The 25,275-nt window shown below is 33.0% G+C and overlaps 3 protein-coding genes across 4 annotated transcripts in view; 2 read left to right on the top strand and 1 right to left on the bottom strand.

Moving 5' to 3' along the window:
- LOC132718985 (uncharacterized) overlaps positions 1–12,821 on the bottom strand; it is a 16,420-nt gene extending 3,599 nt beyond the window's left edge. Inside the window, exons 1-2 of one of the 2 annotated variants that reach the window (XM_060702715.1) lie at positions 12,688–12,821; positions 11,192–11,298 (exon numbers count right to left, since the gene is read on the bottom strand). The gene's annotated coding sequence lies outside the window, so the exon portion shown is untranslated. The remainder of the gene's footprint in view (positions 1–11,191; positions 11,299–12,687) is intronic. The other variant, XM_060702716.1, reaches the window with a different exon arrangement.
- LOC132718979 (von Willebrand factor A domain-containing protein 7-like) lies at positions 1,297–10,683 on the top strand. The gene is made up of 4 exons (XM_060702705.1): positions 1,297–1,662; positions 4,016–4,129; positions 9,631–9,804; positions 10,616–10,683. The coding sequence occupies exons 1-4, from the start codon at positions 1,476–1,478 to the stop codon at positions 10,681–10,683; spliced, it is 543 nt and encodes a 180-aa protein (XP_060558688.1). The 5' UTR covers positions 1,297–1,475.
- On the top strand, positions 10,903–25,275 carry LOC132718984 (uncharacterized). The gene is made up of 17 exons (XM_060702714.1): positions 10,903–11,013; positions 12,695–12,901; positions 13,851–14,024; positions 14,565–14,705; positions 15,535–15,656; positions 16,168–16,333; positions 17,510–17,589; positions 17,982–18,138; positions 18,422–18,594; positions 19,203–19,314; positions 19,784–19,985; positions 20,693–20,786; positions 20,950–21,188; positions 22,004–22,136; positions 22,735–22,961; positions 23,339–23,438; positions 25,019–25,275. Exons 3-17 carry the CDS (start codon positions 13,991–13,993, stop codon positions 25,187–25,189), a joined length of 2,151 nt encoding a protein of 716 aa, XP_060558697.1. The 5' UTR covers positions 10,903–11,013; positions 12,695–12,901; positions 13,851–13,990; the 3' UTR covers positions 25,190–25,275.

Genomic DNA, 25,275 nt, shown 5'->3' with positions numbered 1-25,275 from the left:
AATACAAAATTACAATTTTTATGGTAATAAGACCTCTGAAATACAAAGGATTATTCTTATTGCTAAATTATAGTATCTCATATGAAAAGCAGACGACATAAAGTGGACGATAAGACCGTTTCGTTTAAAGACCTCCGAAGGTTCACTTTTGATTCAAATATCATTTATCAATTATAACTATCAATTTATCACGTGATTTCAACATAAAAAACATACCCCACGATCTATGCCCTTTATACATATAAGTAAAGAACTTCTAATAGTTTATGTGCTTGAAGGTTTCTGTTTTTGAAACGTATCTAGACCACATTATTTGTATTAGTAACCTTTACTTTTATCACGGTACTACGGTGTAAGAGTACTTGAAAATTCCAAACACATACTCGGGTATCTTATGTATATTTGTTTGTTGAAATACATTCTGCTTATACTGAAACAAAAAGTGACAACCAATCAGAGTGTCTTCTGACATTGATTACTGATTAATTTGAGCTCTTCAATGAGGCCCGCATTTCTCTGTATATTGTATATTTTAATTTTGCATACTTGTTAAAATATGTTTCCGATTTATAACCCACCACCCCATTACGTCTCGCCTAATGACGGACGTCCTTTTTATATTAGTTATACTCAAAACAACTATTGCTAAAACCTTTCCAAACATTGAAATAATTATCAAAATGAAATGTTTATATATATTGTTCTTCATGCTTATAATGTCATCATGGGCTTAGTATAGTCCTATAAATATGTTGTCGCTTGGAGATATTTTTGCTTCTGTGCAAACAAACTATAACAAGTCTGTAACGTCTGATATATTGGACTAGGACTTCGCCTTGTCCAAAATAACGATTTTCTTGCTTTCTTTAGTTTCTTTTCTCTTTCATTCATTAAACATTTAAGAATTTTTACATTTACAATCAAAAGACACAATCAAAATACAAATGTACTGTACATTAAGAAAGATTGAGTTTTAGTATAAAATATTCACGCTGAGAAAAAACAAAAAGCAACAACACTTCCCTCATTCAAAGTTCTCCCTCTCAATTAATACAATTTAACATATGTGTAAGTAATTATCAATATAAAAACCATGATATAGCCCATTAAGAATTAATGAGTATATTTAGAGGTATCTACAGAAAAAAGAACGCTATCAACGTACAAAAAACGTATCCACTCTGCAGAACCTCATCGGTAACGGGCCAATAAACGCATAAACATTACATTCGAAGTAAGTGCCACGAAAACACCTTTTTGTTATAAACACGTGACATTCCAAAAAGAATTCCACATTTTTTGAAGAAGACGGTGTTATAAAAACTATCCACACCAAGTTAATGTACCAAAAATTACGTGACTTTTTCTAAGCGTGAAGGAATGTAGAGAAGATATTTTTCTGCAAGTGACGTCACAATAAAAACAGTTTGATTTAATATAGATAAATTGAAATTATAATAAAATTATTGATACAAATGGAACTAACGTTCAGAACTATGGTGGTGTTATTTTACAAATTACTGTTTCTATCGCAGATTTTAAAATGCGGTTACTGTTTCATGCCGACACGGAGCTCGGCGATTTTGGAATCCGACTTTACCATGGAAGACATTATAAGGACAGGACTGTCCGATCTGACAAGTGAATACTTTGGCGCGGAAGGTAATTAAAATTAATAAATCAAAAATTAACCAAAATCATTTATCCCGTAAAAATATGTCATATAATCTTACTTTAATTCATAGTTTGTCTATATCGAACTCTGGTTAATACGAAGAAAAATATATTCGTGACCGCAGACATTTTCTGTCTCATTGAGTTTTTATAAAATATTTGTTGATAATTTCCGACATTCGTTTCTACTCAAATGTTTTCATAAGTTTCATTTCGTTTCCACTATATCAAGTAAGACTTGCGGTACATTAAGATTTATTCAATAATATTTCAAGATAAAAAAGACTTTTTTTTACTCGTAAATTTATTGTTTTAATTTTCTGTTTGTGTTTATTAATATTAAAAACATTTCCAATCGAAAAAAAAGCTTTAGAATAGCGATTTCAAATTGTCACTAAAATCATTTTAACGCAGGTTGGAGGGTAAAATACATGTACAAAAATATTTTGAACAACAGAGCGTTTATATTTGAAAACGTTACAATGCTTTTATTGAGAATGTTACAATACATGTATTTCCATTGAAAACGTTACAATATCTTCATTGAATATGCTACAATATTTCCATTTCCATTGAAAATGTTACAATATTTCCATTGAAAACGTTACAATATTTTCATTGAAAATGCTATAATATTTCCGCTGAAAATGTAACAATATTTCCATTGAAAACGTTACAATATCTTCATTGAAAGCGTAACAATTATCTATATTGAAAATGTTATAAAATCTCCATTGAAAATATTAAATATTTCCACTGAAAATGCTATACTATTTCCACTGAATTTCCATTGAAAACGTTACAATATTTCCACTGAAAATGTTACAATATTTCCACTGAAAATGTAACATTATTTCCACTGAACACTGAAAATGTCACAATAAATGTATTTCCATTGGAAACGTTATAATATTTTCATTGAAAAAGTGAAAATATCTTCATTGACAGCGTCGTTAAAATATCTTCATTGAAAACGTTACAAAATTTCTACTGAAAATGTGACAATATTTCCACTAAAAATGTTGAAAATGTCACAATATTTCCATTTAAAATTGTACAATATTTCCAATAAAACTGTCACAATAGATGTATTCCATTGAAAATGTTACAATAATTCCATTGAAAATGTTACAATTTTCCATTGAAAATGTAACACTATTTCCACTGAAAATGTTACAATATTTCCATTGAAAACATTACAATATTTCAACTGAAACGTTACAATATTTCCATGAAAAATTTCCATTGAAAATGTTACAATATCTCCAAGACGATCACAAAGAATTTGGCCAAGAGTAAAAGATATAATGTAATATACCGTAATAATTGTTAATATAATAATAATATAATATACCGGTATAATGCAAGCAACACAATTTCTAAACGTCCATTTTGTCATTCTTAAGAAATACGTTTAAAATTTCTACTTAAACTCTGAAACGTAAAGGAATTATACATTTGGAATTTTTCTGTACACTGGGATGCATTCCCTCTGTCAATGCACTAGTCATGCAGTGCGGCGGTTTTAGGAAGGCTATTTATATAATATTATTTTCGCAAATTATGTTCCAACTGGGTCGCAAAATACAAAATCCATTATAAATTTCGTACCGGTTAAATAATATGTAGCTTAGAAATTTAGAATACATACGACACCCGTACCAAATTGTTTCCCGCCGTTAAAAAAGTCGGTGTATTATATTTTATTAAACTTTTTCCTCCAACTTGTAAACGGGCCCGGACGAGAATGATTTTGTTCTTGTAATTGTGAAGTTTTCGCGTTATTTTCCTTTGAATTATAAAAGAATAACACTTTATGAAATGATTTGTGATTGAGCTTTTTTCTGTTACTTTTTTATTAGCATTGTTTTTTTATAAGAACAAATCTTTTATTGAACTATTTTAACGCATCTGCTTTTTAACATGAAATGTTTAAGGTAAGAAGTGACCCTCCCAGTTTCCAAAATGAAGCTTTGAAGTTTTTCTGCAGTAATAAAAGAACAAAGGAAGTTTTAATTTTGAAGTGATGTTTTTATACGCTCGAATAACTTCGGTATTGTGTTGTCCGTCCGTCTGACCGTATTCAATTGGTTTCCGCAGCGTAAAGTTTGAAGGATTCCAATGATTGTGATTATGATTTGGTATGTAAGTATGTAATATCAAAACACTGGTCTGACAAGTTCAATTTTTTTTTTTGCAATCAACTTATCATTAATGGTTATGCTCCATTTAATTTTCAGCAGAATAATGTTTTGAAGGATTTTAATTAATCTATATTTGGCATACACATTTGTTATATTTCATGTTCATTTTACTTTTTTCTTGTTCTTTTTCATACAAGATGGAGAGTCTCGGGAAGAAGCAATATCAGGAATAGTTCAGGCATGTAACATGGTCGGTTACACCCAACGTGAAAATCCTATTTGGTCATTCTCCGACGAAAAAATATCAGAAGGTACGTTATCATTTAACATTTATAAAGACTGCATTTGGTGTCAGAAAATAAACCGAACGCTGTATAAAGACTGCATTTGGTGTCAGAAAAAATCGAAGGCTGAATAAAGACTGCATTAGGTGTCAGAAAAACCAAAGCTGTATAAGTATGTATTTGGTGTCAGAAAATAAACCGAACGCTATATAAAGATTGCATTTGGTGTAAGAAAAAAAAACGAAAGCTGACCTTTTTCCGTTACTTAATTACAAGTGCGCACCTTTGCGAACCTCTCAAAATGATGATAGTCAATGTTTCACAAAGCAACAGACATTATCTTTTAATTGCTCAGCAATACAAACAAAACCAATGTCTGATGCTGACGTTGGTCCCGGAACCCGGATAAAAATGGGTTCCGGAGCCCGAATGAACACGGTAATTCTCCCGTTAAAACATGCATGCATAGGCGAGCTAATGACAAGTTATCATCTAATAGATTTAAACCATAATATTCAATTAAAGAAAATCTTCAGCTTAACTATTAATGCTGGGTCAATATGTAGAGGATTAAGTACACGAATGTATACGGAGATCGTATTTGCGATTTCAAGAACAGAAGATTATCTTAAGATTTAAACACTTGATGATTTTAAGATATTTTTAAGCCAATTTCACAAATCAACTCTTAGGAACAAAATCAAATCTTAATATAACATCTTTGCAAAAGTCAAGTTTTAATGCGCATGCGCCATACGGAGTTCAGGTGTGACAATCGCCTGCAATGATTCGATACAATGGCGTAAGATTGCGCTATATTAAATTTTAGCCACAATAACCAAACTTTATCAGAACGAGTGGGCAACTTTTGGTATCAACACAATTCGAACGGAAAGTCTTTTTCACGTTCTACTTCACTGTCAACCAGTGCTAGAGCTAGGGAAAAGGGGACGTGGACGGAAGCATGCACTTACATTCGTCCACGACCATGCTCAATCAAACCGGCCTTCATGGCAGACATTTTATGCTTCCATTTTTGACCATTTTTATTGCATAAGCACCGATTTTGTTTAGTACAAATTACTTCATACACTTGAAAAATAGCTTAAGACCAAAGGGAAGGGAAAAGCATGAGATGGGGTCGTGTGGTGCCATGTTATATAAATTGACTTTTAAGGGTGCCAATATAAAAGTTCAAAATACTGTTTTATATTTTACAAAATGCCACTTGAAGATTATTAAATGGTCTAACTATAAACTGATAAAAGGTGTTTGTAGATTTCTCGAGTAGTTTTCTTTGAAAAGATAAAATAAAATACGAAATTCTTTATTCGTGGTATATACTATATACCTACACAAAAGCACTTCATAAACTTAACAGACATTAAGAAAAACAAACAGGTAAATTACCTAAACTAGACGGAATTTATCAAATCCGGATGGCACCTGTGACATGTCAATGGGATATCGGATTTATTTGATTTAGTTTGTATCTTGTCAATTCCATTGCTGTATTAAATGAAGTGTTTTGATACCTCTTAATGCTTATGTTTATTGGGAAAAAATGAAAGTCAAGTTTGTGTATAGTTATTATAGTTTCTATAAATTGACAGTTAAGATAAATTGCCCGAGTAAAATGGCTATTTAATGAAAAGTTTGAACGTTATAGGATTTGTTTGAAATATTTTTGTTGAGTCTTAACTGCTTACGTCACAGCGACACTATTGAAGACATATGGCCACTTTCCAGCTGCTTTACTGGTAATGTCAGTTAAAACTGCAGGACAGGTTCACCGCTTATTATCCTGGGCTTATTTCCAGCTTAAAATGGTGGACAAAAATCATTTTAGTATAACAACGTTTAATAAGATGACTTCAAAAGTACTATATCATTCTTTTATATCGTTTTCTTTTTTCTTCTTAAATGTAACTGGTCCGCAATCATTAATCTGTTAATCATCATCAATGGCGACTTTTGTTTTGTTTGGGTTTTACGTCGCACCAACATAGTACTTAAGAGGTTACATGGCGGCTTGCCAGCTTTAATGTGGAAGAAGACATCTCAAGCACGAACGGGCATCTCAGTAAAACCACCGATGTTCCGGTAGGATAGCTTCCTCACATGAAAAGAATCCAAAGTCCTTGACAGGATTCGATTCCACAGCTGTGAGGGATAAGTGGTTTGAAGTCAAAGACCTTAACCATTCGACAAAGGACGCCCCAAATAACGTTTTAACGTAGCTTCTTCATAACTACTTTTTATTCATTTCCGCCCAGTGTGCATATACATATTTTATTTTACTTGGGACCACACGCCGTTTTTCAAGAAATGGCCCTAAAGTGTCACATCCAACCGCGGTATGAGCAATCTGCTGATGTTTCAAAATTCAAAAGTTTGCCATTTTCGTGTTTAAATGTTAAACTCTGCTAAAACCGGTGCTACGGGCGTGGACGGTAGCTTGCACTTTCCATTTTCATCAGTGAACAGGCTTAATCAAACTATGCCTGCAACATTTTCAATTTTGCCGTTTAAGGTGTGCTTTTAGGGACTCCTTTTTTTCTCGCTATTTTAGATGAACTTTTCGCCAATGAAAACAATCTATTCTAATATTCTTGAATCAGCAGATTAGTTCCAATGAAGAGAAACAAAAGACAAAAGCCACATCATTAATTTATTCATTTGAAAACGCCGGAGCCTGAATATTGCTAAGAGCAACAAATGTACATCTTAAAAGAACGCAGGCCCAACACATTAAAACTGAAAATGTTGTAAGCTTGCTTATTTAGCCGATGAGGGATGTCACATATTTCTTAGTCTCCCAGGAACAGGCTCGAACCAAAGACCAGCAAGGAATAGCCACGTTCACAGAATGCAGTCCCCGACATCAAGCTGCAATAGTGAAGACAGGCTACCGAAAAAGCACCGAACCGGCCATCGAACAGAAACGGGGAACCCCGGCAGAGGACATTAAAGTGTATATCTGCTGCAAAAACCATTGTTTCAATTTAAAAATACTTATATGAAATATATATGGTAGTATATTGGATTATATTATATTGCTCATGTACGAAATCATTGCTTAACGGTTACGGCCCTTCTTAACATAGCAGCATAACATTTTGTTCTGGAACATTTTGTTCAGGTTACGTTCATGTATAACTACATGTATATGGCATTTTATGTTACAACTTCTTCCAGAGTCGACCATATGATTATGGCAACAATTTATATTTTCTGTTGATTGATATTATAAAAAAATTTCATAAGATATACGGTAGCTTTTACTCTGTAAGGGTGTAGGAGGGATTGTGAACCAAATAACAACTTTTTTCAACCGACAACACAGACAACCTTACGAGATTACATTTTAGCCATAAAATGCGCAAACAAAAACGAACAGGATACCAAAGGGACTGGAAGTAAAAGAACGGGACTGGCCAAGCACGAAAAACCACTAACCGTAGACAACAAATAATATCTATTAAAGAGACATACAAATAAAACATCTGAAAATGTCATCTCATAAAAAACTGTGAAGAAGAAATACATGACGGAACAAGGAAGGGCACCGCCTTGGAATACGTAGCAAAAACAGATTATTTGATGAAAACTACATGAGCAATGCTTTCAACCAACTTTTTATAGAGAAAACACAACCTTTTAAGGAAGTGTAAACAAGAGCGATCAGTGATCATATGTGTCGCCTCATGATGGCCAATTTCATGTTTTGTGACAGACGGACAGACAGATGGACAGTGCACACCTAGACTTGGTACTGATCATCCCTGTAAAGTTGGATAAAATTGCACCAGTAGTTTATGAGGAGTAGTTCGGACAAGCTTTTGTGTATCTGGCAACACACAGAAAAAAACACCTTTTTATCAAAGGGCCATAACTCGGTAAAAAATCATTCAACTGGAAAACATGGCAACATATGCAAGGACTTCAGCTACAGATCAATCTTGTAAAGTTTTATTGAAATTGCATTAGTGGTATTAGAGAAGTAGTCCTGACAAACTTAAAAATAAAAATTATTAAAGGGCCATTACTCTTACAAAAATCATTGAACCGGATATGCACAACTAGACTTGGTACTAATCATTCCTGTAAAGTTTGGATGAAATTGCACCAGTAGTTTATGAGGGGTAGTCCGGACAAGATTTGTGACGGATGGATAGACAGACGACGGAAAATTGATCCCTATATGTGGCCACTAATCCATAGAGGCGACACAAAAATGACAATAATACTATTAACATGAAAGTTCTAAAGGGAGATAATTCTAGAAAATATAGGGACCAGTCATAAAAACCAAGTAATACATCATATGGTTCAGACAGGTTGAAATTCAAACTTTTTTAGTAGTGCAACTTGCACAAACTGTGATATTTTCAATGAAAACAAGAGCTATCACACATATGATTAATAACCCCCCCCCCCCTGTGAGCAATTAAAGATAGTTGTGGTTCTTGTACTTGCATTTTCTTTCACTGTGGTTGACCATTGATAAAGTTTTATTGAATTATCCTGTAATAAGTCAAGATAGAGTTAAGGTTCTTGAGCACTGCAAAATTGCATTGAATTCCAAGCATTAGTTTTTAAGTAATGCTCTGCAACAAGGAAAAGTAACAAAGGGCAATCACTCTATAATTACTCTGGTTAGCGTTATGGTTCTTGTGCACTGTACTTTCTCTTATTGTGCTTGACCATTGTATGAAGTTGTTTTGAATTCCAACCAGTACTTTTCAAATCATGCTCTGGACAAAGGAAAGTATCAAATGGCAATAACTCTGTAATTTGTGAAATGAAGTACTGATTCTTGTGCACTGCACTTCCTCTTAATGTGCTTGACCATTGTATGAAGTTGTATTAAATTCTGACTTGTAGTTTTCAAGTTATGCTCCGGACAAGGAAAAGTAACAAAGGGTAATAACTTTATAATTAGGCAAGATGGAGTTATGGTTCTTGTGTAAATGCGCTTGATTATTGTATTAAGTTGTATTGAATTCCAACCATTAGTCTTCAAGTTATGCTTGGGACTAATATAGCAATGAAAAAGGAACAAAGGGCAATAACTCTGTAATAAGTCAAGATGGAGTTATGGTTCTTGTGCCCTGCACTTCCTCTCAATATGCTTTACCATTGTATGAAGTTGTATTGAATTCCTACCATTAGTCTTCAAGTTATGCTCCGACAAAAGAAAGCAATGGTACAGTAAGAAAGGCCAATAACTCTGTAATTACTTTTGATAGAGTTATGATTCTTGTGCACTGCACTTCACCTTTTCGTGCTTGACCATTGTATGAAGTTGTTTTGAATTCCAAGCAGTAATTTTCAAGTTGTGCTCCGGACAAGGAAAAGTTACAAAGGGCAATAACTCTGTATTTAGGGAAGATGGAATTATGGTTCTTGTGACTCCTATATACCCCCTCCCCCAAACTACGTTTTGGGGGTTTAAAAATATGTTGCATTGTAATTGCAATGAGAAATATACTTTTTATTTTTTTGACCAAAATTTATTATTATAGGTCATGATCTTCTAGTGTCAATACGAGATCGTATAGTTCAACAGTTATCACAGCTAACCCCTGATTATAGTGCAGCACGAGAAACTTTGGGGCAGATTTATTATCCCCTGTTGAAATTTTACAGTAACACAAACTGGGTGGAGCTTGGAGATAAAGGAATATACAAGAGTCTGGGTATGTTGAATATTTTTATATTTAGTATATACTTGTATATAACTGTTTTTTTTTATGTTGTTCTTTTTTTTAACTTAGAATTTTTTAAATTAAATTATCTTAGATGAATAAATTGAATCATTAAGCAGCATTTGACCTGTGTGTTAATTTTTTTTACTTAAATTAAGCTAGCTTTATACATGTATATAACTCACTGTGCTTGGCACTCGTGAGTCTAAAAGGGTATATATTTTACTTAATGAGTAATCAATATAGACCTATATAACTAGATGAAGACAAACTAATCCCACGTTAGAGCAAATAGACATGTTAATTTTGAACATTATTTTACACATAGAAAACATGGGTTTTGAATTTATACACATATATATACATGCATTTTGAACTTATACACATATTTATTTAAACACATATTTTGAACTAATACCCACACACAAACATGGGTTTTGAACGTATTAACATTAAAGGAACTAAAATATAGATAAAATGAACTTATACACATATACCTTATGCATAAACACAAATATTGAACTTATAGGATAATTATACACAAAATAATCACTAATTTTGAACTTATATACACATATATAAACATGGATTTTGAACTTATTAACATTTGGGACTTGTATGTGAACATTTCACAAACTTGGACTTTTTACATTTACACATGTCTGTTGTCAAATGTATTAAATGTCTGTAGAAGGTTAATATACATACTATGGAATCGGAACTGTTGAATTAATAGCATTACATTGAAATGAAACAAACCATTCCTGTTTACCCTATATATTCTTTGCTTTTTATTACTCAGGTATCCCTGGAAGACACATGATTCCTGTCGCACCCAGTAATATAGACATGTGCATTGCATGTGGGTAAGTAACCTGCCCTTCAATATTTTTAATATAAAATGTATATGTGCATCTGGATAAGTACTAATGGCCCTTTAATATTTTTAATATAAAATGTATAAAGTATTTTATAGCATAATATAGTTATAGTAATATATTAACATAGCTGACTTATGTCAATAAACTTTAAAGATTCCATTAAGATTGAAAAAGATAAAATAATACCTTAAGCTAATTTAAACATTAAATAACTTGCAAACTATTTTGTTTCCTAGGGAACTGGTCAAACAATCGTGCAGAAATAATTTATTTACAGACAAGTTTTTAACAAGTGGATATTTTGGGCAGACACAAAAAGGTTGGTGTTTAAAACAAAATACACTAACCTTACTGCACTTGTATTCTTATAATATTCAGCCCTTTCCATGCTTATAAAATAAATCATGCATCGTCCATATTAAATGGACTTGTCCATATTCTAATCTAGATAAATACCATTAATCATTATAGGGGAAAACTTCAAAAGAAGAACTGACCTGAAAGTGAACACTGTGCATATCATGATCATCTGATCACTAAGGATAAGCCAGCTGATCTTGGTCTGCACTGATAAGTTAAAGGACATCCACTGAGGTTAATATACCTAAAAACATAAAATTTCAATTTTTCACATAGATCAACACAAGCTATTAAAACAGAAATATAAATAAAATATAAATAAGAAACATGCAGGAAATACATTGAAAATCGTATGTTTGTGCTATTCTCTGTCTGATTCGAGTTTTTTCAATTTTGGGTCATTTTTCACTATTACAATTATTATTTTGGAAAAACGGAACGAGCTGATGATCTGAAATTTTGCACATAAGTTATTAGTATAGATCTACATAAAATAGAGTAATAATCTCAGAAAAATATTTCCAGTCCCATCATGTCAAAAAAACCTCAGTGGAATCCCTTTAAAACTGATGGATATACACATATGATATGTATATAGATTTAGCCACTGACAGTAGGCTAAACATTTATAATTAAACTTTATAAACCAAACTTTCAATAATTAATAAACTATTCAATCCAGATAAAGAAATAAAATGAAACCAGTGACATATGGGATTCACTCATGCATGACTTTGTATTAAATATTAATGGATAATTGTTTGAATCAATATTTCTCAATCAAACGCAAAGCTTCTTTAACCTGCGTGTATAGTGAGACTGGTGCTTTTATAACTATCAGTTAATTTGTGTTCCCTTAAACTTAAAAATAAAAATCTATTTTTAGTCCCAGGTGTTATGCAGTTTGTAATTAACAGTAGGAACTTTACAAATATAATTATTTACTTTTACCAAAAACAACTCTGTAGCCCTGATGGTAAGATGATTAAAAGCTTGTAATGGTTCCAACCACTTCCAACAACCTTTTTTGTAATATCCTAGTTAAAGACTGTTAGAGAGATATTTATAATAAAATGTTGAATAGGATATACATATAACCACATACATGTTACATAATGTACAATATACTACATATATGCATAATGTACATGTTTGTATAATTTGCAAACTTAGGTAAACAGATAAACACATCATATATTACAACAGAGACACTTACATGTATGTATATAAATATACAAGTCATGTACCTTATTAAATGTTTCTGATTACAATAAGTACATGTAATTTTATCTAAGCTACATGTACATGTACCTAAGTTTCCTAACACAAAAACTTTTGTAGAACTGACCCTGTATAGATATATCAAAATAAAACTTCAGATACATGTATCTACTATTTTCAACATATCAGGAATGCTGTACATGTACCTATCTTTCTTTTTATCTGTTTATAAAGACATATATAATGATATAAGTTACATGTACACCAATAGCCTACAACTCATGTAGATTGTAGTAAAGATACAATGACAGTTGATTATTATAACATAATTTTATGACATAAAATTTTATTACCCGTTTAAATCAAGAAATCATGTGTAAACAGTGACAAATAAAGCAATATATCAACTTACTTTTCAGCCAATAATACACCCGGCGACAATGATGTACAAAAGTATGGAAAGTGTCGGTTTGGTGGAGTTATCGACCGTGCCAGTGCATCAGGAGCCGTTCCCGGAGGAATAAATAAACTATCTGAAAATCTAGAATACTCCCCTCACTATTTCCTTCACAAAAATGCAGCAACATTAGCTATTGAACACACACGATTTTACTTGTTTGATAAAGGTATACAGCTATACAAACAAAGGTTTTAGTTTATAGCACACATTTTAAGCTGTTAATACCGTTCAAATCGGATTACGGATCTCTCTCTAAAATGCTAAATTTAGATTCAGTATGACTGCTAAAAATAGAAAGTACATGGCTTGCTGTGTGTAATACATGTTATCCGGAACTCGGCAAAATATATTTTCCTCAGGTTCTCCCGCGGATTTTAAATAATGTGCACGCATGGTTTATGATTATCTGAACAGTCGCTATTTTAATTAATTATTTAAATCTGTTAACATATATCACGGCTTCAATTAAAGAGGCGCGCAGTGCGTGTACAGCTATATTTAGAGCTAAGTACAATACACATTTAGGTGACTGACAAAATGAATTGTCATTTTCCTCTGATATCCAGACGAGAGTGCGGTCGTTTTGTAAATTTGTTTACAATGTTACGCGTGTTATTCGGATATGTTGTACTCGATTTAGTTGTGAGAAATTTTCTGTTTCGCATGATGTATCGTTTGTCTTTTTATGCTACTGTAATCTTGCTCTTAATCTTACTCTTTTTTGTTAAATGCAACTCCCTTTTTAATTCAAAAGTATTCATATAGGCATACGTACATACATAGTTTCTCGTGCGCACCACCTAATTATCTCGTGCGCGCGACTTAGTAACTCGTAACCACGACGTAGTATCTCGTGCGCACCACTTAATTACCTCGTGCGCACGATTTAGTTACTCGTGGCCACGACATAGTATCTCGTGCCTTCGACTTAATTATTTCGTGCGCACGACTTAGTAACTCGTGACCACGATATAGTTTCTCGTGCGTACCACATAATTATTTCGTGCGCACGGCGTACTTAAGGAGGTTATCCGTCGATGATTGTATCCTGAAGGTCTCACTGTCATGTAAAAATAAGATACCGGTAGATCTATTGCTGTTTTTTATCCTTGCAGATCATGGACTATGCAATATTTTCGGACATGAAAAATGCAACAAACTCTTAACAACTGTCACGGAACCAGCGTCGATTTTTGTCGACGTAGAAAATGGAGATGTCCGGCACGAGCTCGTGCAAAAATTGAAAGACTCAGACATGCACGTGCTGAATAAAATCTCGTTAGGAGATGGTAGATATGGACAACTTTTCTTTCTATAATTTCATGTCGCAGGTCGAAGTAATGCTGGAAAGTATCAGAAAATGCATTGCAGCGCGTTTAAAGCATATATATTATACATAATACAATACAAACATTTTTATGGAATTGAAAGCAATGAAATAAATGACATTTTTAGAATGAGTCACGGACCCTTAAAACCTTTCGAGCATAGACATTTACCCATAACACGCAAAATGTCTTTAATTCATCTTTCAATATATACTAAATCATTCATCATATTTTGTTTTTATAAAATTCAAAATATGTACAGAAAAGTATGGCAAACACTGCACGAAAAGGGTGATTTTTGTATGTACTCGTCGAAAACGTAGACCAGGCAATTCGTTTAACAGCATGTAACGGATGGGTTATTTTAGATATAATTATTAAGGTTTTCGCTATTTTTAAAAATATCGTGCTGTTTTTTCGGAATTTGGTTCCATCCAGATATCTAATGCAACAATTTATGTATAATACAAATGTTTCCATAATGGCGTCGTTTTATTGCAGTATGTGGGCACACAGACGATGCAATTGTTGTGGTACGATATAACACCAGTTCATCACAAACACAGGGTCAAGAACCTTGGCAATGTGATAATAAAAATATTCGTGTATATGACATAAAAATTGTCGGTGAGGACACTCAAGGTATTTTTTCCTCGATATTATCCTCTTTAATACTTTTTCGGTCTAATTAAAAAATTAAATTTAAATAAAAAAAATCTACTGGATTACTGATAATTTATGAAAAATAAACGTTTTCTAATGGATAATTCTTAAAATCTTTTATCATCTACATTTTGTATATAAATCACGCGTGTCTGTCGTAGAATGATTTGTAAAATAACTATGAAGTTATTTATTAAACCAATTGATATGTTGATGAATAGAGATTTTAGTATTTAACTTTTGTACTTCACTTTTCTTGTTAGTACTATGCTAATTACTTACTTCTTTTCCTCTGTGTACGAAGAATAAGATATATTTTAGTTTTTATCAGTTTTGCACATTTATACGTTCTGGTATTTGTCTTTTTTTCCCCTCGCTTCTTACAAGAATAAAAATTTATATCAGACGGTAACCAGTCAATATCTGTACATGTATATTGGAAAGTTTTAGTAATATTCAGAAATAATTTGGTTGTGTCTTCTTTAAAATATTAAGGCAGATAGGTGGGCGTGACTTGTATTCATCACCTTAGTATAGATTGCAATAACCACTTGATTCAGTGGCGTTTATAAAGATGAATTTCTTTACATCGCAACTTCTCTCCTCCCCTGAGTCTCGTTACGTAGGCTTACACTACGTGGGCTTACGCGTCGTTCAGAAGGCACAGCACAAATGCGTAAGACCACAATTTCACATTCTACCTACATCACGAGGTAACGTTTAAGGCGGAACGACTTGGTTTATATATGAAGATAGCTGTAAACTGAAAGATTACTAAAACCTTTTAATTTTACATTTTTTTTTGTAGAATCGAGACAGAGGAGAGCTCTAGGTGGCCTTGACTTTTATCACTTGATTGCGGACACTTCTGGTGGTACTGTCTACGAAACAACGAAAAGTAACATCGCTGCTGTTGTTGATATCATTAAAGTAAGTATCTGCCTCCCCTGATTTTATTAAGTGGACCTACATGTCTGCTTTATATTTTGGAAATTTCCATTGCTAATTAAAGGGATTTCAATCTTCAAATAATACTTAAAATTAAGAAAACTTACATGAAAAGTAATTAGATTGCACGAATATAAATCTGTGTGCTGGTCATGATTCACGCTGGCAAATTAGTTTTGCCGTTACTACATTACTTAAGTATTATATATGCAGAATTGACGTTGAATACAGCAAACGGGCTATTTCAATTTCTATTTTTATCGTAAACGATTGTAAATGAAAAAATAAATTATATGTTTAATTTTGATGTTAAATAGATCCTACTTTGCTTATCCGTGCATTCTCCAGGCACGGATAACAATATGTCTTAACTTTGCGAAGCAGAGTCCTTATAAAAATATATCAGCTTCCCTTGAGGGACAGAGGAGGGGAATAAGTAATCTGAATTGAACTCTAACTATCAGGTTTTATATGCATATATCCTCTTTTGCAGGAATCTGTCACAACGAAACCTCCATTGACGATTTTGAAATTTAAATTGTTGACTTCAAGCAATAACTCGTTTGAGATCCCAGTTGACAATCTGATTCAAAACCTAACCATCAAGGTACAAGGCTCCACATCATCTGTACCCACAATGCACCTATACAGACCGTCAGGTAACGTTAATATGTTGCTAAAATAAATCAAAGTTTTTATTATAGGCCTAATTGCCATCATTAATCAAAATTTAAAGATCAGTTGTGGTGCCGCCATTTGTTGTATATCTGACGTAAAAGGAACTCCGTGGAGGTCTAAAAGTATAAATAAAATTCTTACATTAAATCAACTGAAGCACTTTAAACAGAAAGATATATGTGAAAGATAATTAATAAAAAAATAAAAATAGACGCAGAAATAAATTGAAGTCGCATTGGTCCGATTTGAGTGAAAAGCGTTGCAACGATTTACTATTTCGGTCATATTTCACAATTGGAATAATCATTCTGGAAAAACAGAGCGAGCGAATGATCTGAAGTTTTGCACAAAAGTTACTTTTCTAGACCTACATGAAATGGAACATTAATCTCAAAAAATGTTTCCAGACCTATCATTTCAAAAAATCTCAATGGAAACCCTTTAAAGTTGGAATATCCTAGACAATGTTTGTATAACCTTTGGTCTAATCTGTTTTAATACACATTATAATTATGCTAGGATACTTATGCTAAGTTAGGATATTCAGTCGTGTTGATACATCAGTTTATTATATACTTATATATGAAATATTGAGACTTCTTTTTTTTAAATTCTGCCAGTACACAAAATTTAAGGGAAAGTCTTTCAAATTTTATCGCAAAAAAGAGAAAAATGTATATAATAAACAGAAAATTCAAATTTTTTTCTATAAATACATGATTTATTTTCATCGAGTGGTATGAAAATAAATATTTCATGAGTGAATTTTTCGAATTCTGACTGGCGTAACACTATACCAGCCGTGTATACCGTGAAAAAACAGAGCACGGACACATATGCATCGTAGACGGTTAACTACGTGTGAGCATAAAGTTTATTAGTCATCTTTATAGCATTTTTCTCGATTCAGTTGTTAATACTTTTAAGTAATAGTTAAAAGTTACTTAATTTCCTTTTTATTGCGCATAACAAAACGTCTCAAATTGATTGTAAGATATTTGAAAATTCCTGTTTGTTATTACTGTTTGGTCCCGGTTTATCAGAATCTGTATACATTGTATATTGTAACATAATTTATTAAAAATTGACGTATACTATATTTTTACAATGTAATTTTATTTACTTAAAACTTTGTGTAAAATTCTTTTTGTATGCAGGTACGCAAGAAACATTCAGTAACGCTTCAGTTAGTAAACAGCAAATTCTTGGCACAAAGTTAAGGGTCATTCATATATACGTAAGTATGTTTATTTTTACTTAAAACATTACACATTATGTACACAATACGTACACTGCGCGTATACAAGTAATATATCGCATTTATTACAACTTTCCTAATCTCACTAAAATCAGATTCATCGTTTTCGCTCCATAACTAATCTAGGGTAGTGGAGCGACAGTTAGCATATGATTTTAATGAGATTGCAACATTCTGGGGTAGTGCAATGCCACAGAATTGAGTACGAAAACACATAAGAACACCCCTTAAGATTCACACACAAAACATGTTTAATGATGTTACTCAAACAATCCAACTACATGTAGTATGTGTTCCCATAAGATATACATTTTGTACTCAGTAGATAGTTAAAACTGTTTCAACATTTTTTTATTGTTGGTTTTTTCCAGAATCCCGCCCCAGGTATATGGAGAATGGAACGCGTATCAACGTCATTAATTGACGTTGACGTCACAGGAAGTACCGACCTTCAATTTTCGTACCAATTTATGCAGCCAGGTCCGGGTGGTTACGGAGACTATCCTCTGATAGGAAGACCGATTGCAGGTTATAAAAACTACTTTATTCTAGAATAGTTATGACGTAAAAAAAACGTTTGTATTCAGAAATAGCATATATTGTACCTTCATTTCGGCAAGTTGAACCTGGTTTGCATTGATAATCAAGTCAAATTTGAAAAATTCAGAAAATATTTTCCATCAACAAATTTGAGAACTCCAACATTTTTGTTTAACGACCCTGAGGTGGTTGTATGTACCGTTTAATTTTTTTCCGCAAAATTATGACCGAACACTATACTTCTTATAATAGCTAAATCCCTTCATTTCAGGTGAAAATATGACAATTCAGGTGTCGGTACCTCTTGTAGACAAAGTTGGCTCCATAGACAGTCTATTGCTGGTAGACAGAAATGGAAAAGTTGTTGCTAATAGTACCCTGAGAAATGTCGGCGGAAGACGCGGGAAATCTTTGTTTAAGACGCACGTTGTCATTCCGGCAAAGGTATATACAAGTTCTTCCTTTAATTAATACTTATTAATAATTATCTAGCAAACTTATTTAATAGTACCTTATTATGTGCTGACACGAAACTATGCTGTGTCATTTATGTGTTATCAATCTACATCATACACTTCTTTTGTTTTGAGCACTTAAGGCTCATTGGAGAAGCAGTCATTACTGCCGATATGGCGAAAATATACATTTTTAGTGTCGTCTGTGCGTTCGTTTATGTTGTAACACCAATGAGAAATTTTTTCTGAAAAGGCCGGATAAGATTTTTTTAGATTTTAAATTCTTGTGCATGTTCATTGCAATAGGAAATCTAGTTAATTTTACTGAGAATGTTTGTCCTTGGCATGTAAATTTTCCTAGGAGTTTTCATCCCTTCACTGTCACTTTTGTGGAGTACTAATTGTCCCCGAACTGTTGGTCTCTTCGAGATTTTTCGTCCTCATAATGTTGTTTCGAGGAGTAAGCGTCCTTGTACTTTTTGTTTTACCCATGATCCTTGTACTTTTAGTTTTACCCAAGCTCTATCGTCTCTAAACTGATATTTAACACAAACATGTCTGGAGCTACCACGTGCATTGTCATCTAAATATTTTCAGGAGTTTGAAATAGCACTAGAAGGAAAGGATAAAGCTGGAAATGTATTTCGACGTCTTGATCCAAAAATAATTACTGCTCTGGCAATACAGCTGGAAGTGTTGCCATCTAATGGTTTGTAGTATAAATGTATAGATACATACTGTTTACATACTAAAGATTTTTTAACTGCTTCTTTTTATTCAAATAAAAATACGAATATATCATCGGATGTACAAGGTTTTACTCCTCCAGTAAATCTAGAAATTCGCCATTTCACCACCGACTTGAAACCAACCTCAAATTGTAATTACAATGTATATACATATGTACATAACATATAACTGTTCGTGTTCTTTTATTTACATCTCGTACATATTAGTTGTTTACTATAATTCTAGCTACGTTTGATGTTTTTATAAGCATTGACAGTCCCGTAATTTAAGTCCTGGAAAAATCATGATTATATGATATGTTGGCGATTCATGAATAAATATTTTAATTGTGCAGTATATGTAATCATTTTGTAAATGTTTTATTAACACTATAGAGTATCGCTATTCACATATACATGTACTTTGTTTTGCATTCATTTTTGCTATAGGAACGTTGTATCTTAAACAATCGATCACTATACCATACCGTGTGAAAAACGTCGGCGCCGGCACAGCTACGATAACGGTCTCTATTACCGACGACAAAGGGTTTGCGCAGTCACCGACCAGTAACACGTATACGGTCAGCAGTATGGCGTCTAACAATGGGTCGTTCACATTAAAGGCAGGATCCATAAAAGGCGAAACAACGTATGTCATGACTGTAATAAATTTACGGTTACAAGCCAGACTCACTTCTTCTGGAGCGCTGTAATTTCTGTATCTAGATACAATAATTAGAATAAAAAACAGTCCGCAGAAGTGAGTCGCCCATTGGTGACTTTGTCTTAACGTACATCATAAAAACTTGTCGAAATGGCAGATTAACTTAACAAGTCCTTACTGAGTGAAAATACGGAACTTATTTATGTTCATATATATGGGAAGTTATATCATTTATATAGATACGCTCGAGTACGTTCCTGGAACAAACCAATACTAAGCAAAGAGTTAAGTTTCTTGCACGACGAAACAATGGCTTGCCCTTGACTGGGACTAAACCCTACGTGGTCAGCAATCCTTAGATTAGTCCGATGCACACGGCCACTGCAGTTCTTTATTGTTCCGAGCAATCGTTGAGTTATGTCATTATAAGCATCGAGTGACAAATGATTTTACTTTCCTAACTTTTAAAACGCTTTGAATATACTCAAGATTTATTAAATATAGGTCCAGCGTATGTATGATATATAATACAAAATCTACTTTGACTTTTGGCCTTTCAAGAGTACTCGGCAAGCTCTTAAGTGATGGCTGTGTTACTAGGCAACTTTATGTAATATTATAACTAGTAGTTACACTACCAAAGATTACAATTATATAATTTTATGTTTCTATTGTGTTTTTTGTGATTTCAGCACGGTGACTATATCGGCGAAAGCATCAGGGTCATCAAACAATAAGGTCCAATATAACGTGCAAAGAATCACAGTTGAGGAGAAAATAATCCGGGTAATTATATGATACGTTATAACAATATATTTGATCTTGGTGCCTTTCAAATTGACCCCGCATGGCTTGCTATTATTATTAACATCAGTTGGTATCCCATGCTATTTCATCGTCAGCGGCTTTGTCATCAATTGATTTATACATTTAATAGTCATGATTTCAGGTTATTGATACAAAAGCGCCTACATGTAATATTACAAGCATGACAGGAAAATGTGATTTCGGGGCAGATATTTGCCAATGTTCCAAACAAACTTGGGAGATGAAAGCAAATGTTGGCGACGATGGCGATGGTCTGCTGTCCGTGTTCTCTTCTGGTGCTGGTCCAAAGTCAACCTTCAAGAATGACTCGTTCAGTATTGGACACAAACTGTCCAGCGGCGTTATCCATACAACTCTAAGGTATCCATGTTTTTTGTTAAGTTTTGATAAAAATATTTTCAAAATTATTTTACATCTCGGGCCTTCAGTTACAGTAAATATTGGTAATAAATTTTCTGTGTCTAGCAATTTTAGTCCGTATGGTAAAACGTATCTATGGTAAAACATATCGAAGAACTTTTCGAATATTGTAGTATCACTTTGCTCGATACATATTGTATTTTAAATTTTATTCATAACAAGCTAGAAATTTGTTAGGTTACAGGACAATAATTATATTTTGTTTAAGACCATCTCTGAATAAAGATTACACTGTAAACAAAAGTCACTTTTTGATGCCTCTTTATAATGATAAAATTGAATAAATAACCTCATAACAAAGATCACATGTATATATAGTCCATGTTTTGTCTCTCCATTGAGTAGCCTTTGTTCACAGGTTTGTTTGTATGAACATTCTATTGTACGGTACACTTTTTTCATAATGAATCATAAATGGCGTTTTAAGATGTTCACCTTTTACTAATGCAGCTCAAGTACTTGTTATTTATTTAAATAATAACGCATAAAGATACAATTATTGATAAAAAAAGTTCATGTAATACCTCAGTAAATTGTATTCCGCTCTACCCTCGGGGAATATTGGGAACTACCAAATCTGCTGCGGACACTGTCACATCGTAAAAAAATGCATGCTAAATGCCACTATAAGCCACTACTTTATTTGGAGCAAAAACTAAATTTGATCATTTCCCCAAGATATCTCCCACTGTCCCGGGGGTAGAGGGTTTAGCTGCAATCGACGGGTGCATATTAACATGTCTTATTTGTTGCAGCGCTGATTGCTGTCACCAGCAAGCGAAGATAACCGTGGTAGATCTGGCCGGAAATGTTGGATTATGCGATGTGAATATTACAGCTGGATTTGTCGCCCCTGATCCCAAACTCTGTATACATCCAAACAATGCTGTAAGTTATCTGCATTTAGCTTCTTATGTCGTTTTCGTTGACCTCAACGTAATAATTGAGTCATTTAGAATAAAACTGCAATCTATAATTTGTATTTATTATAATTAAATAGTCAGAAGCCGAGTTAAACTTTTTTGCAACGAAATACCGTATACATGTTCGCACCCAAGTGTCTCCATTCCATTATATTTTTATACCATACTTAGTCTTGATGTAAACTTGAATACTTAATTTCTTGCTGTTGAATGAGTATAAATGGTTCTGTCAAAACGTAGTGGTTAGTTTTTTTACAAAACCGAATAGTTAAATAATTACCATGCACGAGCTATGATATGTTCATTGATAATGTTACCTTTACTTATCAATTGATTTATATGCACAATTATATTAATTCCATGTCTATTGTATTTTGCTCTTCAACTTCGTAACATGAACACTCAAACTGTATTATTTTGAATTATATGAGTGTTCATGGCGAAAATGCAAAGGATCTAAAATATCGATACATTCCCCGTTTGTTGAATTTTCGATTCGACCCATTGCCGGGCCAAACATATAGCAGAACAGGAAATTTATTTGCGCCATTTCATTCTCTCAGAAACCAGTTACGACCAATGCCAACGTCACCACTATTTCGTGCAACATCACTAACATAGTTGACACGTGCAACGGAAATGCCTCTGGAAACCGGAAGCCGTGTGAGAATACGTTCTGGTCTGCTGAAGCCCAGCTTGGCAATGAAGGTTTTGGGCGTATTCAAGTGGCCGCAGTGAATGCCGGGAGACATGCAAATCTTACTAAACTTAATCATACAGTTAAATTAAGGTAATGTGTTTTCCTTGAGGATTTATATGCCAAAGGTAACGTATATTAACCTGGGTTGTCTTCTGCTGTTGAGACATCTTTACATTCAATTTAATTATGTTAACAGAACGCCGTTTACAATGGAAAACCATAATTACAGACTTTTATATAGATATTTGCGCAATAAACTATGTATAATTGAAACCTGTTCGAATGTATTATAATTTGACAAGCCAACCTGTGCACATGCAATAAGACCAGATACCGAATTCCTTTTGAAATGCTTGTTTTCGATATATAAATTTTAAATTATGAGTGACCCACAGCATAATTTACAGAGCCATACATTATATCGTACACTACAACAATTTGTAATGTTGTTGTTTAATTTATTTCAGCACGGATTGTTGTCATCCGGATGTTTATATCAATGTGGTAGATGTTGCTGGCAATACCGGCCAGTGTCACACACAGATAACCGCCAGCACTAATAAACCGGTGAGATAAAGAGGACCTGCGTCCTTGACCTTTGACCTCAAACTTGATAGCAGTCGTCTACCATGAGCAATGTTCCAATGCGCATTTTACAAATATAGTCTTATCCCTTTTCAAGCTATTGATCTATTTTTTAAACTAATATAATTTTTATATAGGCAACATGTTCACAATTTTCAAATGGGCAAAACGATTCACAATTTTCAAATGGGCAACATGTTCACAATTTTCATATAGACAAATGATTCACAATTTTCATAAGAGCGAAAATGTTCAGTTTTCATAATGGCAGGTAGGATGAATAAATGCACACAGTGCCCCTTCACATAGTGTTTTATTTAATATATATATATATGCTAACAATAACTTTTTGATGATGCTGAAAACAAAACAAAATATATTTAAAAACTTAACAAATACCAATGATTTAACTTTTAGTCAAATTACGTTTAAAAAAGAGGCAACAAGAAAAATGGTAAAACTTAATAAATATCACCTTAGTAACTTGTATGTAATTTCATGTCCTCTAACAGTCCATGTAAAAAAAATTAAGTAGAAATAAAGGCTTGGCAAATATCACATTTTAAATTCATATAATACTCTTAAACAGACATGAACTTTTCTTGTACACACGTGAAAACCCCTGGCAACAACAACCCCAAATGAAATACAGTTTTAAAGTGGATTGGTCTGCAATGGGCACATTTTCCAGAATTATTTCAAATATTGATAAAAACAATAAAAATGTATCATTTGGATATTCTTTTGAAATGTAGCTTGAAATAAAGTTCTTAGTGATGTTGAATGAAAATTTATATGATGAATAATATTTTGCTCTATATCATTTTATTATATATGAAATATGGGATCACATATTTCACAATTGGCAACAAATTCCATGTGTATAATTCTTTCGTGATTTGTTGTTATGTTTAATACTAAGTTTTATCAAGTAATTATTCGTTGTATTACAGACAACCAATTATAGACCAATTCACTTTAAACAAAAAAGTAATACTGTAAAATGTTAACTGAGAAATAGATTTCTACTATAATACAGCTTAAGCCATTTATATGTCTAAATAAAACTTAGAATATAATGCATGGAGACAATTGATAAATTCAGTTAACTTCTTGGAAAAAAAATATGTTATACACACAGTATCATTGTTATATGATTTATCAGTTTAAATTGTTCAATTTACTCAGAATGCAACCCTCGCATCACTGTAGGGAAATTAATGAAGTTTTTACTCATTGTCTATTTACAGTCTGTTTAATGCAGATGCTTTCACTAAAAAATCCAAATGGAAGTGTGAAAAAAAAAATTAGCAGGAATTTTATCATCTAACTTCACAGCATGCAAAGCCTTTATTTACTGGGTGGCTAAATAGTTCAAATAAAAAAGTCTGCACTATTTGTCACGATTGTTTGGGGTTACAATTTACTGATGCAATGATGGTTTAGATTTATTCATTTAGCAGTTTAGCACTTAGCATTTGCTATTAAAACATAAATTGTTATAAAATATGCATAGTTTGACAGACAAACTATCATTTACTGTTTGATAAATATATTTTCAGGGGACTGGTGCCAGTAGTGCGGCTAGTAAAGCGCCCCCTATTGGTATTATAGCTGGAGCTGCAGCAGGAGGCGTGGTCGTACTGAGTGCTGTCGCTGGATTGGTCTATTACCTAAAGACAAGGGCGGGCAAAATCGGCCCGGACACAAATGCAGTGACACCTTTGTCTTAAGTTTGGCAACAAAACTGTAGATACTGAATCTAAATTATTTCTGTCTCTCAATTTGTGATAACTTTTAATATAAGTGTACATGGAAA

The sequence above is a fragment of the Ruditapes philippinarum genome, unplaced genomic scaffold, assembly GCF_026571515.1.
Source record: "Ruditapes philippinarum isolate M1 unplaced genomic scaffold, ASM2657151v2 ctg1578_1_1_1_1, whole genome shotgun sequence".
Classification (NCBI taxonomy): Eukaryota; Metazoa; Mollusca; class Bivalvia; order Venerida; family Veneridae; genus Ruditapes; species Ruditapes philippinarum.
The sequence above is the reverse complement of the archived record's forward strand: the minus strand, read 5'-3'. Positions and strand labels throughout refer to the sequence as shown.